Source organism: Embiotoca jacksoni, unplaced genomic scaffold (assembly GCF_022577435.1).
Source record: "Embiotoca jacksoni isolate LCO1_2020_lvr unplaced genomic scaffold, fEmbJac1.0.p SCAF_3, whole genome shotgun sequence".
Lineage (NCBI taxonomy): Eukaryota > Metazoa > Chordata > Actinopteri > Embiotocidae > Embiotoca > Embiotoca jacksoni.
In genome coordinates this window covers 17897171-17917959 of record NW_027185381.1, presented here as the reverse complement: position 1 = coordinate 17917959, position 20789 = coordinate 17897171, and the positions used below count along the sequence as shown (strand labels likewise).

The 20789-nt window shown below is 40.6% G+C and overlaps 1 protein-coding gene across 9 annotated transcripts in view; it reads left to right on the top strand.

Moving 5' to 3' along the window:
• The window catches only part of magi2b (membrane associated guanylate kinase, WW and PDZ domain containing 2b), a 79183-nt gene that overhangs the window by 23441 nt on the left and 34953 nt on the right, over positions 1-20789 (top strand). For all 9 annotated transcript variants that reach the window (XM_069163386.1, XM_069163385.1, XM_069163384.1 and 6 more), the window contains exons 3-4: positions 12787-12906; positions 19661-19885. In XM_069163386.1, the coding sequence (XP_069019487.1) occupies positions 12787-12906; positions 19661-19885 (345 nt within the window). The remainder of the gene's footprint in view (positions 1-12786; positions 12907-19660; positions 19886-20789) is intronic.

The window sequence follows — 20789 nt, the reverse complement described above, 5'->3', positions numbered from 1 at the left end:
TGCACCGCACATAAGGATGTTTCATATACATTCACTGCATGACTGCCTGGCAGGCTGAAACTCAGAAGCAGGCGTTGCTCAATCATCAGTGACACAGCATCAGACGGCTAAAAAACAGCGATGATGGTCCTGAGCACTGCACTGCTCGCGCCCGGCGGGCTGTTTGTTGTTGTGGTTTGGAGCGTTATAAAATCAGTGTTTTTCTCCCTTGTCTGCAGCGCTCTGACCATGCTGTCAGTGCGGCTCTGTCAGCTTGACAAGCAGACGCCACTCTGCATCACAACATGCTGTCAAGGACATGGGGGGAGGTGTGTGTGTGTGTGTGTGTGTGTGTGTGTGTGTGTGTGTGTGTGTGTGTGTGTGTGTGTGTGTGTGTGTGTGTGTGTGTCTGTGCGTGTGTGTTCATACAGCTAGAGGACTCACATGCTGACATCAACTACTGCATCCTGTTACATCATTCAGCTCAAGGATTGGCCCTTTTCCCCCCAAAAGATTATTAAATGAATGTGATACTTTGCGGTTCAGTTTTAATAACTTTATTCAGACGTTGTATTTTGGCCTCCAGGCTGCCAATTATGGCCGTCTTTGTGTTTTCTATTTAGTTTGAATGTTCACTTATATTCGGGTTTCTTTTGCACATGCATTAACAATTCAGGAAGCACACATGCCAAATATTACCCGTACAAATATTTTCACAACTATAGGGACTAACAGTCTCTGAAGACTGATATATAAAGTAAAAGAGATAAACCAGATCCTGCAAGAGTGAATCAATAGTTACAAAAAGTGTCAAGCAAAGGAAATCAAAAAGGCACAGATGGAGAATTTTAAATGTGAGGGGAATGAAACCTCAGAGAGATATCACAGATTGCAGGTTGAAATATTTGATAAGATTTTCACTGTTTAATAGTATAACTTCTCAAGCCTTCGAGCTTAGAAAATTTGCAGCACAATTTCATTTCATTTACAGGGATAACTTGACCACTTCAGAGGACGAGTCTGAGCTCCTGTCAGAGGACCTGCTGTTGAGGAATTTAGACAAGAGGTTTTGATGGTTCAGCTCTCTGCATATGAGCAATGTGAGTGCCTCTTGGGTACAGATGGAGATGAGTACTTAGGACAGTAAGAAGAGGCTAAATGATTGAGAAGATCTGGAAAATATGAAGGAAGAAACGGTGAAGTGGGGGCACAGTAACATGTTGAGAACGGTGACATGAGCACAGAGGCTCTGTGAGAAGATGGGAAAAGGGGAGAAGACAGGAGAGGAGGTAAACAGGAGGAGATTAGCAGGGAAGAGATTGGGAGGGAAGAAGAAAGCGGACAGAGGATGGAAAGTGAGAAACGAGTCGATGCAGGAGGATGGGCAGAGGACGGAGGGCTGAGGTGTGGGGAGTAGAAGGGCGTACGTGCACTGAATGGGGGTAGAAGGAGATAGGAGGGAGCCTCGTAAGTCATTCCCGGGAGAACCATATTCTCTCCTCCACTTTACTCAGAGGCATCAGTAAAAGGCTCTATATATAGCTTCAACAGTGAGCAGCACATTTCTCTACTCAGATAGCCTATAAATACATGCAGCTTCTGTCACTTCACATCCGCTGCTCTGGACGCATGCTTGCCCCACAGCTTCTCAGCGTCCGACAGGGAATCCTCCTCTGGAGACTATAGAGGAGGAGCCGATAGAGAGGTTGATGATGAACATGGCCAACATGCTTAGGATGGTGATGGGGATAAGGGATGGCGGACGTCTTTGATAATGATAGCAGTAATAAGGATGGTTGTCATAATGATCCGAGGAAATGTGTGGAAAATGACAGACACCTTTTAACCCTAATGCATGCAGGAGACTTTAATGCACAGTCCCGTTAGTGCAAGCCATACTCGCACTGTTAATGCACGTTATGGAATTAAGGCTGAAGTACATTTAGCAACTAGAAAGTAGAAATAATGGAAGCAGAATACTCTAATACAGCAGTTTTTGTAGTTTATAGTAAAAACTAATACATACAAAATATATGTAGACTTAACTTGATTTAGACTTAACTTGCATATCGATCACAGTTATAGGTACGCTTTGCCCTCACTTGTTCAAGTTCTTAATACCATCACATCTTCTATAGTTTGAAAACTCCTCAATTTTCTGCTGGGTCCATCTTCCCTGTTTTATTGATATTAAATAGAATTCCATCCTGTTAAACCTGGAAAGATGTGACTGGTTTGTTTCTATGACAACTACAGACTTTTTTTTTACTTTTTTTTTTTTTTTTTTTTTTTTTTCTATAGTCTTTTTCTGACATATTGATTTGTTACCAAACTGTTAATCACTGGGATCTTGTGTATTACAAATGGATGTACAAGCATGTACAAGATGTGAGTGAATTAGTATGCAAGAGTATGCAAAGATTTGCAAATTGGTTTGTATAAAAACACTAACGGAGCTGATGGTGACTGAACATCAGTTAAAAACACTGTTTGCATACTCCAGAGTGTATTCTTGGTAACGTTGCATGATTAATCATATTTAAAATGCGATTTAATTTCGAAATGACAATGATTCAGATGCATTTTCATTAAAAACATCAGCTGCCTCAAAACGACTTCTTTCTCCCTCATCAAATGACAATGTGGCTCTACATCACATAATGCAGTGCAGCAGAAACCAGCAGTAAGGAAATAAAACCCACTGAGAGCGAGTGAGGATCATATTTTTTGTTGCATTTCATCCTGTATCAGGTCTGCGATAAAAATTTATATTGAAAATAAAATCACGGTTTTTTTTTTTCTATTTCATCCAAAATCTTTTTAGCCCCAATTTGTTGTGAAGGCACTGAAGATCATTTATGATATAGTCTTTGTTGTCCCGGGTTGATGGTAGAGGGTTGCTGTGCTAGCCTGGCTCCACCAGACTGTAGCTCACAGTTGCGATCATAGTCTCCAGATACAATGCTCGTATTAGTGTGTGCTCAGCCACGATGAAGGCTGGACTAATCAGCGACAAGTGTTGGTGGTTAAGAACGTTTGCCCCACCCCTCATTCACTGTGATTGGACGGCTGGGTACAAAGTCACAGTAATGAGCGCAGCGTTAATGTATTTCTACTCTTGGTGACCGGAAAAAATATGAATGCTGAACAAGTGGTGCTCAGCGCAGAATAAACACTCAGCACCTCGTCATGCTGCTGCCGTTCATTAAAAACACTTAAAAAAATTATGCTGTGCTCATGTAAAAACACTTTGTTGGACATTGGCCCTCGGTAGTTGCAGCAATGGCAGAATGTCGTCCAGTTTCGGCACCTGCTGATTGGTTAAAATTCACCCAAGGTCTAAGCCTATCAGTATAGAACGACTGCTAACGATTCCCTTTGGAGCCCAAGCTCAAACAATTACTGTGTGAATATATGGATTTGTGTACGCCCGGTTCCTGCTGTGTTACTGTGTGACAAGCTTTGAAAAATGCTTGCCAACATGCATGTAAAACATATTTTTATGGACTATTTATTCTTCACTGAAGACTATGTTAATGGTTAAAATACAACATATGAAAGCAGTCACCATTCAGCTAATCTAATGAGCATGAGTATGACTGGTGGTCAATGTGTGTCTGCCAGCTGACGCCTCATATTGTAGTTTTCTATGCTTTCCTCACAGTCATTAGTACTTTCACAATTTTACAACCTTTTGGCTCAGACATCATGTTTGCCAGTGAGTCGATGTATCAAAATTAGGTTTGAATTCATTATGCTATTGATAATGTGAAATCAGATGGACACGTACTACAAATACTCAGGGACAGAATCTGCACCTCCTAACGAACAGAGTCCATTCATCTGTAATATTTCCTCAGCAAAGGAATCTGTCACCACAGTTATCTACCAAATTCTCCCACTTCCATCTGTGTTTGAGTTTCAATTTGACTGGCTTTGCATCTAAATTTGTTTTCCAAAATTTAACCAAGAATAGGTTCAGTGTTTTTGTTGTGGGAACACATACATTTTAGTTATCAATAGTTAAATCCTGTTTATAGATTGCTGACTGTGTCATGCTCATAGTTATTATTATGGATTTGAAGGTGCCTTAATTTAAATTTGGTACTGTGACTGATGATGACGAGGCAAAGGGGGGAGGAAGAGGAGAGATGACTGTTATGTAAGGATGTTTGTCGTGATGATAATAGTGAAGTTCAATGAGGTGATAAAAATAAGATTCAATTCTTGTGTGTGTGGATCCGGGAGAGAATGATTTCTTAAAAACACACTACTTATGTATCAGTGTATGTATATCTTTTTTACACTGTTGCATTGATTATTCTGTTTGTGTGTCGAGATTTAATCAGCTGAACTGATAAATGAATCATGGGAGTGTTGCACAGTTGTGTGCGCTTGCCTCTATACTGTATGTGTGTGAGTGAGAGACACATCGTCCCCTAGGGACTCTCTCCTTAAAGGGGTGATTTGCCTGCTGGCTTGCTCTTGTTAAGGGCTGGCTGACATGCTTTGATGTGGTTCTGTGCTCCCTGCAGTTTGATTGGCATACTGGATTAATGTTGTTCCACAGATGAAAGAAACTGCGAGGGAATGATATGAATTTTATGAAATGAAAATAGCAAATATTGAACATGAGTAATGAATTGGTTATGTTTGCAAAGTGCTTTCCATGTTAAGCTCTGGACAGGTGTCATCTTATCTCTTTTTCCGCTCCTCTGTGGGATCCCGTCACACAGCAGCTAATCACAAAATGAGGTTCTTCTACAGCCTTTTATATTTCTGCTCCTCTGCCTAGTTTAACCTCTTCTCCCCTGTTCCTCCGTCTGAGGTTCTTCTAAGATCAGAGTAATGTGCGTGCTGAGCCAGCCACTCAGTGAGCGTCTCGTCCTGTGATGGTCACTGAGCACTGACACCTCTGAGAGCTCCACTGTTTACTTTGGTTCATCTTCACTTCTCCACACAAACATACACAGCTGGACGCACTGCATACCAAACTCTGCACACCAGCTCTGTGTGTGCATCATTATGACCCCCACTGTCAGTGCTGCGTCAGTCAACATCACAGACTAATAAAGGTGTTTTTCAGCCTATCGCGACTGATTTCCATCACCACAGGAAACACCTCAATACAGGCTTAATTTCTCAATGTCACCCAGGCAGCAGCTCCGCCAGACGCTGATTCATCGAGCAACATAGTTGTCTTTGCAGGCGCTACTGGACCTGACAGAAGCTCAGCACCTGATTCAGCTAAATTAACTCGAGCAGGTTTCATTTGGAGTTAAGCAGTTTTACTTGACTAGTTGATTGAGTTATTAGTTAAATGTTGAATTTCCTAGAAATTCACTTTGACTAGTTTTTAATTCATATTTTGTTTAAATCATTTCATCTCTCTTCTGGAGCCAGTGACAGATCAATCATTACAGGTGAGATTCTGATGGGAAGCTCAAATACACAGAACTCTATTTAATTTGTTTGATCAAATTCTCCAAACATACCAAATGTATGAGGCTTAAGTAAATGCTCAAATTGAAAAGCAACACATTTAAAGAATTATAAACTTTAATTTATTGTTTGGCCAGGTATTGTTGGAACTCTTTCACATCACTGCTACCTTAATACATGCACTTTAGTCCTGATACCGGAACATCTTTGTCTTCAATATGTTACCCTGCTGATTGCGAAAACATTTCCCTACAGTGCTTCATCAACGAGAATATAACGCCTCATATGTGAGTAGTGTTTTAACACAAACAACTTTATAATAACTTTGCCTTAGAAAGCAGGAAATCAACAAAAATATTTATTTAAATCACGCAGAAAAATTATTTTGCGATATGTTCAAAGCTCATCATATACAGATAATTACTTGCATTAGAAAAGCTGGAACCATTAAATGTTTGTTATTTTTGGTTGATAAATGGTTGATAATATAATAATCAATCAATTGTCATTTTAATAATAATGAATGAGTAAAGAATGATAGTTTTCAGTGCTTGGAGCAACAGGCACGAGTCATTTTTATAGATAAAGTATTGAAGTTTGATAATCAGCCCAACAACCATAATGCTCCATCATTCCTTGAAACAACATGAAAGGAATAGTTCAACATTTTGAGAAATACCATTGTTCGTTTTCTTGCACAGTTACAGTAGATGAGAAGATCGATACTGCTCCAGGAGCTAGTTAACTTAACTTAGCAAGCAGGGGGAAACAGCATGGCTCTGTCCAAATATAACAAAGTCCACCTTAAAAGGTCACTAATCAACTGTTTGTATCATGTTTTTTTTTTTTAACCTGTACAAAAACCAAAGTGCCAAAACAATAATTCGGGGGTTGCAGGGTAGGATGGGTGAGGATGTGTTGGACTGTCTCTCGGCCGAGACCGGTTACTTCTTGTAGTCTCCGCTGGTTGCCTGGCAACTGCTCTTAGCTGAGAAATAGTCCGGCACATAACCCCCTGTAACACCTCAATAAGTCCCTTTTTTCACTTTGGTTATTGTATACATTAAACAAACAGAACACGTCTTGTGGAGTTAGTTTCAGAGGTGCTTTTAGGCAGATTTTGTATGCATGCATTAAAGTAGTATTGATCTATTTATTCAAACCTTAGGAATAAAAAGAATAATTTGCCAAAATGTCAAACTGTTCATTTTGACAAGCAAATGACAAATGACATTAGTGATTACTTGGCACTAACATGTTTGAGGGGCTTAAAAATAACTAGATACAGTTGTCTTATGAACTGGATGAGCAGACGCTGTCTACAGTCGGCCTTCATCTCACCTCGGCCTCATGAGCTTTGAAACTCTCCGATTACACTGGAAGACAGTGTGCCTTACAACTATCTGCCTTTATCTCTGAAGTTTTGGTTTGTCTGTAACTGAGCAAGCATGCAGCCCAGTCTCACAGCCATCCCATACACTCTCTCGCTGCTGACTGATTCTGTTGGGGCAGAGCATCCTCCAGAGCCCGAGAGTGATTTAGACTGGAGAGGTGACATTCAAGTCCCCCCAGTCCTCCCAGCATGCAGCTCCCATCAGAGGCAAACATGTCCCGTTAACCACCAGTTGAATTTCTCTGGGGTAACCACGCGTTAGCTGTCAGTAGCCAGACTGTGACAGTAATTGATTAATGAAGTGCGAGGCAGTGACGAGCACACACCTGCAGCTCCACAACAAAAGGTTTCAAGCTGAGGACCTCTGAAACTGCAACTAGTAAAATGGCTGTGCGTACAAAACGTTGTCATAGCTGACATAAATTTTATTTTTGTACAGCTAATGTAGATGTTGCTGCTTGTTACCATGGCAAGTCTGCGTTGCCAAGCACTGACGTGTTGTCTTGGTAGCAGACACTCCTGTCAGAGTGTTGCCTTGTTGTGTCACTGCATCTGCAGCCTGGGCTTTGTAGTGTAAATAAGGATGCCTGTGTGTGTGTGTGTTCGATCATACCTCTCCTATAGACCTGCTGTCATTCTTCACATCTGCTAACTGTGAAGAAGAAGGAAGGAGGAGGAAGGATGAACAGTGAGTGTGTGAGACATAAGACCAAAGTGTGAGAAAGAGCTTGACGAAGAGACAAAAGAAGATAGAGGAAGTGAGACTGGATTGAAAAAGAGAGGGAGTGGGGAACTGATAAGGAGATGAGCGAGGAAAGAGAAAAGATTATGGTGGAGGCCAATTTGATAAGACAAAACAATAAGAGATAGATAGATAGATAGATAGATAGATAGATAGATAGATAGATAGATAGATAGATAGATAGATAGATAGATAGATAGATAGATAGATAGATAGATAGATAGATAGATAGATAGATAGATAGATAGATAGATAGATATAGATGGATGGATGGATGGATGGATGGATGGACGGACGGACGGACGGACGGACGGACGTGAGTGAGTTTGATATAGTACTAGTAAGGAACCAGCAGATAAAGACAGTCCTCACATTCCTTTCTGCTCTCTTGGTGTCATGGTGCTGTGCTTGGTCTGTGCTGGAAAGGATTCTTGGTAAACATGTACAGGGATTTGAGGAAAGTGTATCCTGTCTCTTTAATTATTGTTATTTTATATATATCAGTTGCAAGATTGTGTCATCAGATCTAATATTCCCTTTAAATTCACCATTGGGTGATTTCAGAATTAGATACAATATCTATGGCTGCATAGTTTGATTGATCAGGCAAATCTTAATGTCCTTTGGTTTTTTTTTTTTTATACACTTTCTCTTAAATTTTTGTTTTAAATATTGGAAATGGTTAAAAAAATAAAATCGAGGAATGGTTTGTGTTTAGCTGCACAACATGTTTTTTTCTTGATAGACCTACACAAAGCATCCTGTAGGCTTAAAGAGGTGAAACAAACAGCAGCACCTGCCAATTCGGTCCATTCAATCATATGTCTCTTTCTACTTTGTACAGCTTTATTCAGTTAGGTTGGATATACATTACACTCGGATGACACATATGCCATCACCTCTGTACCTGTATGTGTGAATCACATCCAGCTGGGGATTACTGTGAGAGTGTCACACCTGTTCACCTTTTAGAGACTATTTTTAGTTACTGTTAGACTTGATGTTACCTCTTCAAATTCACTCGACTCCCAAGGCAGCCTGACGGCTGTGATAGATGAGATGCAGAAACCAAGAGAGGTTTGTGAGAAACCGTATATATACAGTGGATGAACACTGAGATACAGAGCTAGAAGCTCAAATGGGACCATGTGTATCCAGTTTACTCATCAGTCCAACGACTATAGAGCTGTTCTATGTTTTATAATTGCATGTATTATAAATACTGTAGGAGTTGTTTTTTTAACAGTGAGTCTCAAAACTCCAGAGGCCATAATGATATCTATAGCTATGTGTCCATAGATTAAAGTATTAACTATTAATATGAAAGACACCCCCCCCCCCCCATCTCCTTGTTCCCACACATGCTCACGCTGAGACCGTATCATTTGACCGCCTTCCCCCACCCTTTATTATGATAATCAGTACATCGATAGTCTATTTTTAGCTCTGAATCTCCACCGCTCTGCTTCTTCCTCCTGGTGACTTCCTGTCTTGTTATACAAACATGGGTTTGAATACATGTGCACATTCTCAAACACACTTGCAGGCTGCTGCAGATGCACTGCGAAGTTAACCAATCATGCTTTCTCCCCTCTCATTGTTTCCTTCTCATTTGCTGCCTCTTTCTGTTTTTCGTTGCTTGCCCCCCCCCTTCTGCCACTCTATTATTTAGCAAAGGTCTTTGTCCTCTTATCTTCTGACACCCAGCTGAGTTATTTCAGTATATGAGCTATTTTAGCATTAGCTCCAAATGGACTTTCCTTGTAATGTTTTTCTGTAATCTCTCTCTTTCTCTCACACACACACACAATCCCACCAATGTCAAAAATATTCTGTAGTTCTCAGTTGTCATGGTTTAAAACAGAGAATGTTCTCACCCCCCCTAAAGTGGCAGTTCCGTGGCTTTTCTGTGCTATTATAGATTTAAGTCATTGAAGCTATAAATCTCTGCGGTGCTCATACTCCTACTCGCAGCGTCACCTCTGAGAGGTTTTGCTACTCTGGCTGATTGCAATGCAAAGACCATTTTTGGCTCACAGCCGACTTTATCCTTTATTAGCGAGAGCACGACATCCAATCAATAGTCGACGGCAGAGATGCTTTTGGCTCAGGAAGAGCGTCACATCCTCCTCTCTGTACAGTCTGCTGCCATTTTTAATTTGAGGCCCCGTGCAGCTTGTCTTGCTTTGTTCAACTCATTTATTTCAGCACTATATAGGATTTTGTGTGACTATGTACAAAAAATATAAAGACAAAATCCCCTCAACTGAACTGAACCGAGATGAGATGAACTGAACTGAACTGAAGACATTTCAATCCTCATCCACAAGGGTCTATCAATTATAGATTGTATTTTATCATTTTTGGCCTCTACCTGGGTGTTTCTAGAATAAGAAAAAGAAGGTCGGTGAGGTTAAAGATAGATGAAGACGAAGAAAAGTAGAAACGGGTGCAGAGGGAACGGAGTATAGATTTTTCTTTTTTAATAACAAGTTCTAGTTCACAGGTATGTAGTGGGAGGGGGTAAGAGGAGGTGCAGCAGATGAGGAGGAGCAGATAGTGAGGCAGAAAAATAGGTAATATGCTTAACCAGTCTGAGCAGAAATGTGTGAAGAGAAAGGAAGGGAGAAATGAGGAGCAGTCAGCCTATCTGCCTATCTCAAGGCCAGATAGTCGATCAATATTCCCAGCTCAGATGCAACAAGACGCTCTTCCTCCTTCTCTTCCTCCCTCCCCCTCCCCCTCTCTCCCTTTCTCTCCCTCTCTGTACTCGGTTGGTGTGTCCAGTGAAGGAAGCTGTGGGAGAAGGCCATCAGCAGGTCATCAGTATTCCAGCAGGCTCTGCCTACTCTGGTGTGGGCAGCAGAATAATTTCATTCTGATCTTACAGATCAATAGCTGTACCCAGTGGAAGGCGACCAGCCCTGCCTGGCTGGCTGAGCTACTGCGGTATTCAGAGCAGCACTACACATGCAGTGGATGGTCTCCTCAAGATTATTAATTTTTTTGTTTAACCTGCAGAATAGTTCATAGAGTAGGTCTCATTGTAAGAGTCCGTGAAGCATATTAACACGGGCATTTCTTTCAGTTGATATCAGAGCATAGCCAGTATCTGTTTATGTTTATGAAATTGTGGTCCAAATGATCACTGGATAACACCTGACAACGTAATTCAATCTGATGAAATAGCCTTTCAATAAACGCCATCTTTGTTGTGCATGTAATGTTAAATATTTGTCTAGACTGAGTCAGAGGAGTGATGAGTCATCTCATGGGGGTGGGGAAGATATTTATTATACCTTATGATATAATGCGATCTAATATAAGCATGTAAAACACAGCCTGAAAAATGACCGAGGATTTAAATCAATACATCTCAAACTGAAAAAAAATGGGAAAAATAAAAATAATTTACCTGTTGCTGTTGTTTAGGGTTTCATTAGATGAATGCAGTGTCTAAACAAAAAAAACATCCATATATTCACGGGGTGGACACAATAGGCCCTCCACTAAATATGTGTTGATGAATGAAAACAAAAGCATATGTCTTATGTTTAAACTTATGTTCAACCTTAATATACAGACTCATTTTTATCCTCTGACAGCTGAGTCAGTTGATTTAATAACATGATGATGTTTTGTAGTGTAGAGCTCTTTACAAGCAATATAGCCATTCACAACATCTTCAATGGATTTACTGTTTGTCAGAGTACATAAAACAATGGGAATTTCTGGGAGTGTTGGGACTCAGGGATGCACACACCTCCGTCTCAGACCGGTGGCGTTGTGGATTTAAGGTGTCCTACTGAGCTGTGATCAGCTACGAGATGGGATTACTGTTGGCACAGTGGGCACTTTATCACCATTTAGAGTCACAAAGACAAACACAGTCAAGTGCACACATGTAGACACACACATGCTGAGAGAAGTACAAACAAACACACCTAGTCTGTACCCACCACTGCACTGTTGGAAAGTTTTATAGACGCTGTGTAGATGTCTGATGGTTTTGGCTTTACTTTCTTGCTGATTAGGTGCTGATAAGCTTCCATCTTTGCTCCCTGTAGTGAGGCAAATACAGCCGAGAATGTTCAGTAGATGCACTAAAGGAGTAAAGTGGTGACAGACGATCAATAGAGATCTAATGATTAAGATATTACACTCTGGGGAGAGTTAGAGGATCCTGCAGTCCCCCTTTCACTCAGCGTGTCTGTATGCGTGAGTGTGCCATATGTGAGTCCACAGCACATCCGCTACCTGCTGCTTTAATATCCCACTGCTCACACTTCCACTATGATACTAGGAAGCGTTTTATACCCTCCATTCATACCTCGGACTTTTTTTTTTTTTTTTTAGTTTGACTTGTCAGAACTGCTGATCACTTTTTCAGACTTGTAGACTTGGCCTGTTAGATCACAAATCGTACACATTCTGGCAGCTGCACGGCCAGATCAATCCGACTTAGCTGTTGCCATGTGGGCCTGGGAAAAGCTCAGAGAGTGGTCCCCCTTCTCCACGCCAGACCAATGACTTGTTTTCAGGCATGATTGATGGAGAGCAGGGATCAACACCAGCAGACTTTACTGAGCCTGAGCTAAAAGTCCACTTGGCAGAGACACAAACACAGCACCTCATTAAACTCAAAACTCCCATCGCTGCCATCACGCAGCCGAGCCACGACGCTGCAGCACTGATGAAGATCTCTGGAGCGTTGATGCAGGAGGGCTCTAATTGCGGCATGGTAATATGGTGCCTCTGCAATCCTGCCGTTTCGACAATAATCCAATCGGCACCGTATTGTGTGCAGTGTAAGGAGGTTTGAGTCATGCTTGGTAAAACTGCCATGTTACTAAAACAGAACCAAATTGGCTTGTAGGGACTGAATGATGGCGGTTTGCTGTTTGAGCTTGCCCTCCCTGCCCCTCTCTAACTGTCTCTCTCTGTCTCTCACTGTCAGTCACACAATTGTGTGAATGGATTTGGCTATCACAAGTGATGACTCCTCAGTCAACCTCTTCTGTTCCATTTCCCTTCCCCTCCCACTTCCTCTCATACACTTTGTAGCCTCAAATCTGCCGTCTTTTTTCCTACCCAGCCCTTTTTCTGAGCTCTTTCTCTGGCTTCCTGCCTTTTCTTCTCAAGTGCCCGATTTGGCTCTAATGACCTCTCCCACTCTCATGTTCTCTTCCCCCCCCCCCCCCCCCCCCCCCCCCCCTCTCTTTCTCTGCAGGTACCACCAGGCAGCCTAAGGAGGGGGAGGTGCCAGGGGTGGACTACAACTTTGTGAGTGTGGAGCGTTTTATGGAACTGGAACAAAGTGGGGCCCTGCTAGAGAGTGGAACCTATGAAGGTGAGCTCTGGGAGCTGTGCGGAAAATATCCAGCATCTGCCAGACAAGTACAGGCGCTTGGGGAGCAAAAATGGGAACATATTTTTCAATCGAGCTATTTTGCTATTTTTAAATTGAATCTGCTTTCCTGTGATACAATGTAGATACCTTTACTTGATTAATTAGATGTGTCAGGTGATGCTCTTATACACAGCTTAAGTAAACAAAATGAGTCTTCTGCAGCGATTTGTATTCTGTATAGCTTCTTGTTGTGGTTGTTGAGTGGCTAGTTTGTTATTTCAGTATGTGTGTGTGTTTGTGTGTGTGTGTGTGTGTGTGTGTGTGTGTGTGTGTGTGTGTGTGTGTGTGTGTGTGTGTGTGTGTGTGTGTGTGTGTGTGTGTGTGTGTGTGTAAGCTGGACGACTGCCATTTCCAAGTCATGTCAAGTCTGTGCATCTCTGCTTTGCTACACTGTCAGGGATACATCTACAGATGGGGGATTTGCTGGTTCATTTTCCCAGAAGCAATTTTTTATGAGCGTGTGCGGCTGAACACACTCACAAATTCTGTGTGAATGTGCACGTGTATAGGGTATATGGGCACATGAACGCTTATGTGTGCGCTCCATATTTGCACATTCATATCACAGTTGTGTGTCTTTGCGTGTCTACAGTGTATGTTTCCTTTAACAGAAAGCTTACTTATGCCCACGGGGGGTAGCTGTCTCTTTCTGGGTGGCTGCACTGGAGGTGCTGTAACTCATTTTGTGGTGCATATTAAAATAAGTAAGAGGAGAAGAAGGAATGGGAGACAGGACATAAAAACAAAAACAGATGGAACAAATATTTAGAAGGCAGTAAGGCTGGATGATATATCAAAGTAATTTAATTATATAGAAATTTATGATTTGATAAATTAAAATGTTTGTTTTTGCACATTATGAAAAATGCTTTATTCTCAAAATCGGACATATGTGCTGCCTTTTTTGGTCTCTCAAACATGAGCTCTTGTAGTGAACTGGAGTTGAGTCTTGACAGCAATATCAGCTGTCACCATTTTCTTTGAGATCCCTACACCTGTGATCTTTGAAACTGTAACACACTTGAATGGCTTAGTCTTGCGAAGATTTACTTTGAACAGACCACCATACTGTGAAAAGTTTATAAAAAAAAAAAGTCTGTTTGAACTAAAAGTGGCAGCATGACAAACTGCCCCAGCACCTGAGATAAAAGCACAGTTGAATGGGAGCATGCGTGTCTCAAGATTCAGATAACTTCTGTCCCAATCCAAAACCACAGCTAAAAAGCAGCTATTGTTGTCTCCCTCACTTTCCACTGTCAGCCCATAAGAGAAGATAGGGCACCTGTGTGAGGAAATAACAGAAGCATTTTATATCAGGAGAGAAACGGTGCCATTTGACGCAGTAGAAAAGGATTCTAGTATGCTGAAAACAATTGATTGCAAGAATGAACCTCTGAGATGCAAATATTTTGTAGAGTTGGCCTATTTACATGTTATTGTTTCATACCTGCTCCCAGTTTTTTTATTCTTTACAATGTTTACAATATTTAACAGTGTCCCTCATGGTACATTTGTTTGGAGAAACGTCTTCAATTTTGATAAAGGAAACTATTTTTGAGTCACATTTTCTGTTATGTTTAAGCAAATGTAAAAAAATGTTTTGAAATTGTGAATTGTCCATTAGACTGAAGAAACTCCGGATGTATTTTTTTGCCAAACCCTGAAGGAGACTAAAATCAGACATGGAGTCTGGAAGCTCTTCAAAACTTGGTGCCCATAAGAGCTTACGTATGCGATGATGTAAGATGAGTCACAGATGAAGGTGGATATTGAACTATACAAAAGATGCCTTCATGCCTCTCAAGCATTCAAGACCTGGGGAACATTTTGTTTTGCCAGCGTGGTACATAAGGAGGAACTCTGGCCTAAACGTATCTCGGCGTGCTTTATATTTTCTGAAACATCTCTTCAGGTTGTCTTTAAGCTTTCACAGGTGAGTGCTTGCTGCCCGTTCAGTTTCATACCTGTGCCTTTGTTTACATGTGCCTGTGTGCGCACATTTATATTTTTGGCAGGATGGGATCATTTTGTCTGTTGAGTAGCAGGGAAAGTGTGCATACGGAGGAAGTGGTGGCTCCAATAGAACCGTTCCTAATTTCTGTCGGCCACCTGCTGTGATGAAAGTAAACTGAGGTCTGTGGACCCTTTACTGCTCATCGTCTTTTAATCCTTCATTGCTGCATCCTTGCCTCTTCTTTTCTCAACTGTAGTTCTCCCGTTACCCCTGTCCTCTCACTGTTTCCTCTCTGTGAAAGCCCCCTTCCCTCCTCTCTGAGGGATTATAAAATGAGACATCTATGCCCCCCCTTATACTCACTATTCAAACTATACGTATACTATAGAAATTATATTTCCCTGACAGCGATGGTCTTATTTAACTTGCTCATTAAAAAGATCCTTATTGTATTTCCAGATATAATAGCATGTGGAAAGAAATCTACAGTCAAATACCATATATACTGTGTATTTATAGCACAGTGCTGAAAATCAGAAATTATTGAAATTCTTAAAATCACAGAAGCCTCCATGTCAGTTCCAGTATACTTCTGATATATTGAACAGGTTTATGTTTCCATCTCAATTATGATACATAGACTACATTTGTGTATTGCCTTTTTCAGTCCTTTACTTACTACCAGTAGTAACATTGCAGTGGGTGTATAGTGACAGACACTCAAGGCTATTGTTGTGACTTGGTTGTGTTTGTGCCTCTGAACAAAGCTGCTTGCTCCAACATGGGAGAAATGCTGCAGCTGACATTGTGTTCATACAGATCAGGTACAGTTGTCCATTTTGACAAGAAATTGCACCCGTTTCCCCCTGCTAAGCTAATCCACGCAGTAAGTACCATCAATGTTCAATCTGAGGACAGTGTATTCAATAGGAAATCAAAATGTCATTTTCTCTGTCATGTAAGTTGGATATTCATAGGCAAGGCAATGTTAGTTGTACATTTAATACACAAAGGCAAATCAAAGTGTTTTAGAAAAGGCATTAAAGATACTAAATTAGAATCTCTGCCTCGTGGTTTTACCTACCCTGCCAGCCAGTGAAGCGGCATTTTAAATCCACGTCTGCCCAGACTCATATAATCGATGAAGTGTGGACTTTGAAGGAACTTGGTCAATAAAACTGATTCGGACACAAAATCATAGCCATGACAGTAGACAGTTCCTCAAATAGGGATGTTGCTGCAAAGAAGCTACAAATTCTAAAACTTGGATGCGTCACAAACATCTTCAACCCGACAGCACAGGAGATCAATACAATCAGCACAGTTTCAAGGACACCCATGATTAGATGTTCACAACCTCCCCCTCTGATCCTAATTTATAATGTTAAATAATGGCATTAAAAGTGTAATGTTGCAGTGACGATGACCTTTGACTTATTAGATTAAAATATTTAATGGTTTTATCCTGTTAGAATTTGTGTGAAATTGTATCATAATTGCAGCATGAATTCTTGAGTTCTGGCCACAGATGTGTTTTGTGAGGTCACAGTGACGTTTGACCTTTAACCACCAAATTCTCATCAGGTTATCCTTGAGTCCATGTAAATGTTTGTGCCAAATTTGAGGAAATTCCTCTCAGGTGTTTGTGAGATATTGTGTTTACAAGAACGGGATGGACGGACAGTTGGACAGGACGAAACAAAACAACACAAAAACATAACCTCACTGCTGCCATCGAAGATATGACTGGAAAATGTCTGAAATGTTAGACGGCTTTTAATTTAAAAGAAGAGCTTTTAATTTGAACTGCATACAGGAAGTCACTGCATTCGGGCCATTATAGGTGTAACAGCCCCCCCCCCCCCCCCCCCCCAAAAAAAAAAAAAAAAAAAAAAAAAAAAAAACAGTACAAAACCATTAAGATGCAAATTAAAAATAGATGAATTTAGAGAAAGCTAAGAACGGCGGCATACATAAAAAAGTAGGGTAATATAGTAAATAAGTATTTAAGGTTTAGTCAGGGGTAGTGTAGAACACACTTGTTTTCAACCTGGATCTAAAGCTGGTTAAAGTCAGAGTCCAGTATTTAATGAAAGTTTGTTCCAGCTCTATAGTGGACAATAAATATGTTTAGTTTGCACTCTGGGAACAGTTAACAGCCCTCTCTGCCTGATTACCTGAGGGTAAATAACAGTAACATACATTTTGAGGTCCTAAGCCATTGAGAGATTTACAGATGGGCAGAAGAACTTTGAACTCTTTTCTCGGACACAGTGGAAGTCAGTGCAGAGACCTCAGAGCTGGTGTGATATGTTCACTTTTCTTGGTCTTTGTTAAGACTCAGCTGCAGTTTTCTGAGTGAGATAAAGTTGTGTCTGAGTTTTCGGGGGACACTTGAGAAAAGACCTTGACAGTAGTGTAACCTGCTGGAAATTAAAGCGTGCATTAGTTTCTCTAAGTCCTGTTGTTCCATGGTGTTGCTGGAGGCTACAATAGGATACCATACTGTGAGTAATACTTTAAAAAAAAAAAAGAAAAAGCAAAGACACCACTTTTCTCACAGTATTTGCTATTCTGTGTTGTAAACATGTAACTGTACCCCAAATATGAATTGAATGCAACCTTTAAGCACCTTCATAATAAACGATATATTTCAAAACAACATAAAGATACTAGTTAAGTCATAAAGAGGCATAGCTATCATTATGCTAGAAAATAAGTTTGTGTGCATCATTAGTCAGAGACAGCACAGTGGCAGGGTTTACTTAACTACCAAAATATTATTTCATCGTAAAAAGGGACCCCCTGCCTCCCCCCAATGAAACATTAAGGACACTGCCTGCTGTTGAGAAAGGCAGTGGATACTATTCAAATCCAGCCCAACTTTAATTGATATGTTATTTCTCCCAGTACCACTGTATTAATCATTCTTCAAACATAGTTCACCATTTCTTCCCAAAGCAACAGTTGTAGATTAGGAAGAGTCATCTTAATTAAGAGGAGCAGACAGCTGGTTTGGGGTTTGAGCGTAAGCAAACTAGTGAGTCAAGTAATTTAGCGTACGTCAGCAATGAAAAGTTGTATTTAACCCCACTATTACAATGAAAAGTAAGACATCTTATTTTAGCAAATAGCAAAACCCAAACTACATCCTATAAAATAATTTTTCTTATTTTAATTTCACATAGGGTATTTAAACACTTGCTGCCATTAAGTTGAAACCTCTCAGAGATTCTGTATCAAGGTTACATAGAGTAATAATATCTACAATAAGAAATTGTACTGTATCGTTGTGTTGGATGAAGTTTCTGTTATATTTTGGGTGTCACAGACTTGCAGTTATATCTTGTCTACAATGTTATATTTAAGAAGGGTGTAAGGTATTTTTTTTAATATTTGAGGGAATCAAATGCCAAATGTTCCAACAATGAATGAACAGTAAATTAACTGGAAGATGCCTTTTCAGGACTGTGGGACTGAGATTGGAAAGGCTGCTACATGTAAAATGTTGTCATATTATAGGGCAGAAAGGTTTTTGGGGCGGAAGGATGAGGTGGGACCTCATTTATGACATTGACTTCAATGTGGGTGTTTGGATTTTCATTCTGAGTATTATGGTGTAGTATTATTGTCTAGTAGTGTACTGTTACTTTTGTCTTTCCTCAGAAGAAAGACAGTTTTCATTGTTCCCTTTTTTCTGTGCTTGATGTTTGGTCGGGTTGAACTGGAAAATTGAGAAAAACTGAGCATCAAAATACATAGTTTCTTTTTTTTCCGATTTTTTTTTTCTTTTCTTTTTTCTGTTTGCATTCGTTATATTTTAAGTCAAAGGTTCCCAAACTTCTGACCATCTACCACTATGCACCAAATCCTTTTTTCTACTACTTCCCACTGCAGATACCAACTGTTTTTTTTTTAATGAAATGTAATAACTGATTTAACCTCTGATTTAACTGATTAAACCTAAACAACAACTACATAATGCTACTGTTACAAAATCAAAGAATACATTTATTACACAGAGCATTCACAAAAATCGCTCAAAATCAGCCAAATAGTTTGCAGGTTGTAGGTCTCTGCAGCGACATGTTTTTTGGATCTTGTAGCCTTTTCAAAGTTCCACTTACTCCACTTGCTAAATTCAAACGAATAAGATGTCTGAATCTCACTGCGTTGAGCTAACGTTGGCACTACGCTGTGTCAGTTATGTGATGTCAAGTCACCCTATGTGGTTAAGCACAGTTTAAAAATATTTAAATAACCAACAACTAACTTTTACATCATTGTAATGCGATGTGTGTATTTGTTAACTGTTGTCTGTAATAAGGTGAAATTAAATGAAAATGTTTTGGACTTGAGCAGTTTGAGTGCAGTTGTTTGAACAATGGCAATTTAGGTCCACCAGGTGGAGAGGATTCTGAATCCAGTCGTATTTTCATGTCTGTCAGAAAACCTCTACCGAATCTGACCACTAATGCTAGTTTCTTCCTGAAACACCAGAAAGCAGGTAAACGCACTGCATTGATTGGAGTATTTAGGAATGATTTGTTAACAAGCTAAAATATAGTCAAAGTTATCTCTTACATTTTGAGAGGCATTCATCTGTTCAAAGCCACAGTGGCCCACAAGCAGTGGACCTTCACTCTGCCTGCCAGACAGTGTGTTACATCACCTGAGATCTCTCTCTAGGCGTACATGTGGCCTCTTAACACAAACGCTGCTGTGCCCGTCTGCCCTCAGATAACTTCTACGGCACACCGAAACCTCCAGCGGAGCCATCCCCGGCAGCCCCTCCTCTGAATGTGAGTGAGGCCCTGCTGCCCGGAGCCCGGCCAAGCGCCCAGGGCAAGAGAAAGAGGAACCAGTCAGTTAGCAACATGGAGCAGCGCGCCAGCCTGGAACCGCCTGAGGAGGAGGAAGAGGAGAGTCCGGTTGTCAATGGCAACGGGGTGGCCATCACACCAGGTACTGCAGGAGAAGAGAGAAGAGCAGGAATTTCTTGTTTTGATGTCTTTATATCACATTTTCCATCTACTTGTGACTGAAATTCAATTTAAATGCCGTCCAGAAGTTCTGTGAGCATGAAGACATTTTAATGTCATATTGAGGAGAGGAAAAAAATCTTGTTTGAAGGCTTGGACTGTCCCCTGGGTTATTTATTGCTGTCTCACTGGTATGATTGAGTCAAACCAAAGAAACAAGCCACTTGTCATAGCAATTGTTGTATGTCCTTATTGACCCCGATGGACAAAATCAAGAGTCTCTTTTCTCCTTTTACGGGTTCATGTCTTCAGTTCATACAATGGAGACAATAAAACTGTACCCTAGGTATTACAGATGTTAACAGACCCTGCCAGCATGAGTGTGTCCTGTACTGGTTCTCAATAACCTTATGTAACAAAATGCACAAGGGCACCTTAATGTCTCCACTATTACGACTGGCCGGAGTCTCGTTGTGGCTTCAGCGCCTGTCTCTCTGTCCTCTCATTTATCTGTCTCTCCTGCTGCCTTCCTGCCACTGGCCTTTGTCCTTGTTTCTATAAATACCTCAACTCTCATCTCTGCCATCCTCTTCCTTCTGACCTCTTGTTTTTTTTTCTTCGTCTCTGTGGTCCTGTCCCATCTGCCCTCACCGTTTCTTCATTTTCCCCCATCTCTCTCTGTACTTTGTTTTGTTGGAGCAAGTCATAGGTTTTTCATTTTATTCTCTTACTGCCATATATTTGCTATGTTTACTCACTTTTTTACATTTCTAACAGAAGAAACTGCAGTAATCCATTAATTATTTGTATGGCTTTCTTTCTGACATCAAACCAAAACTATACATTTCTGTACTCTGATACTACATTAAACCTTCCTGTCTGATTTT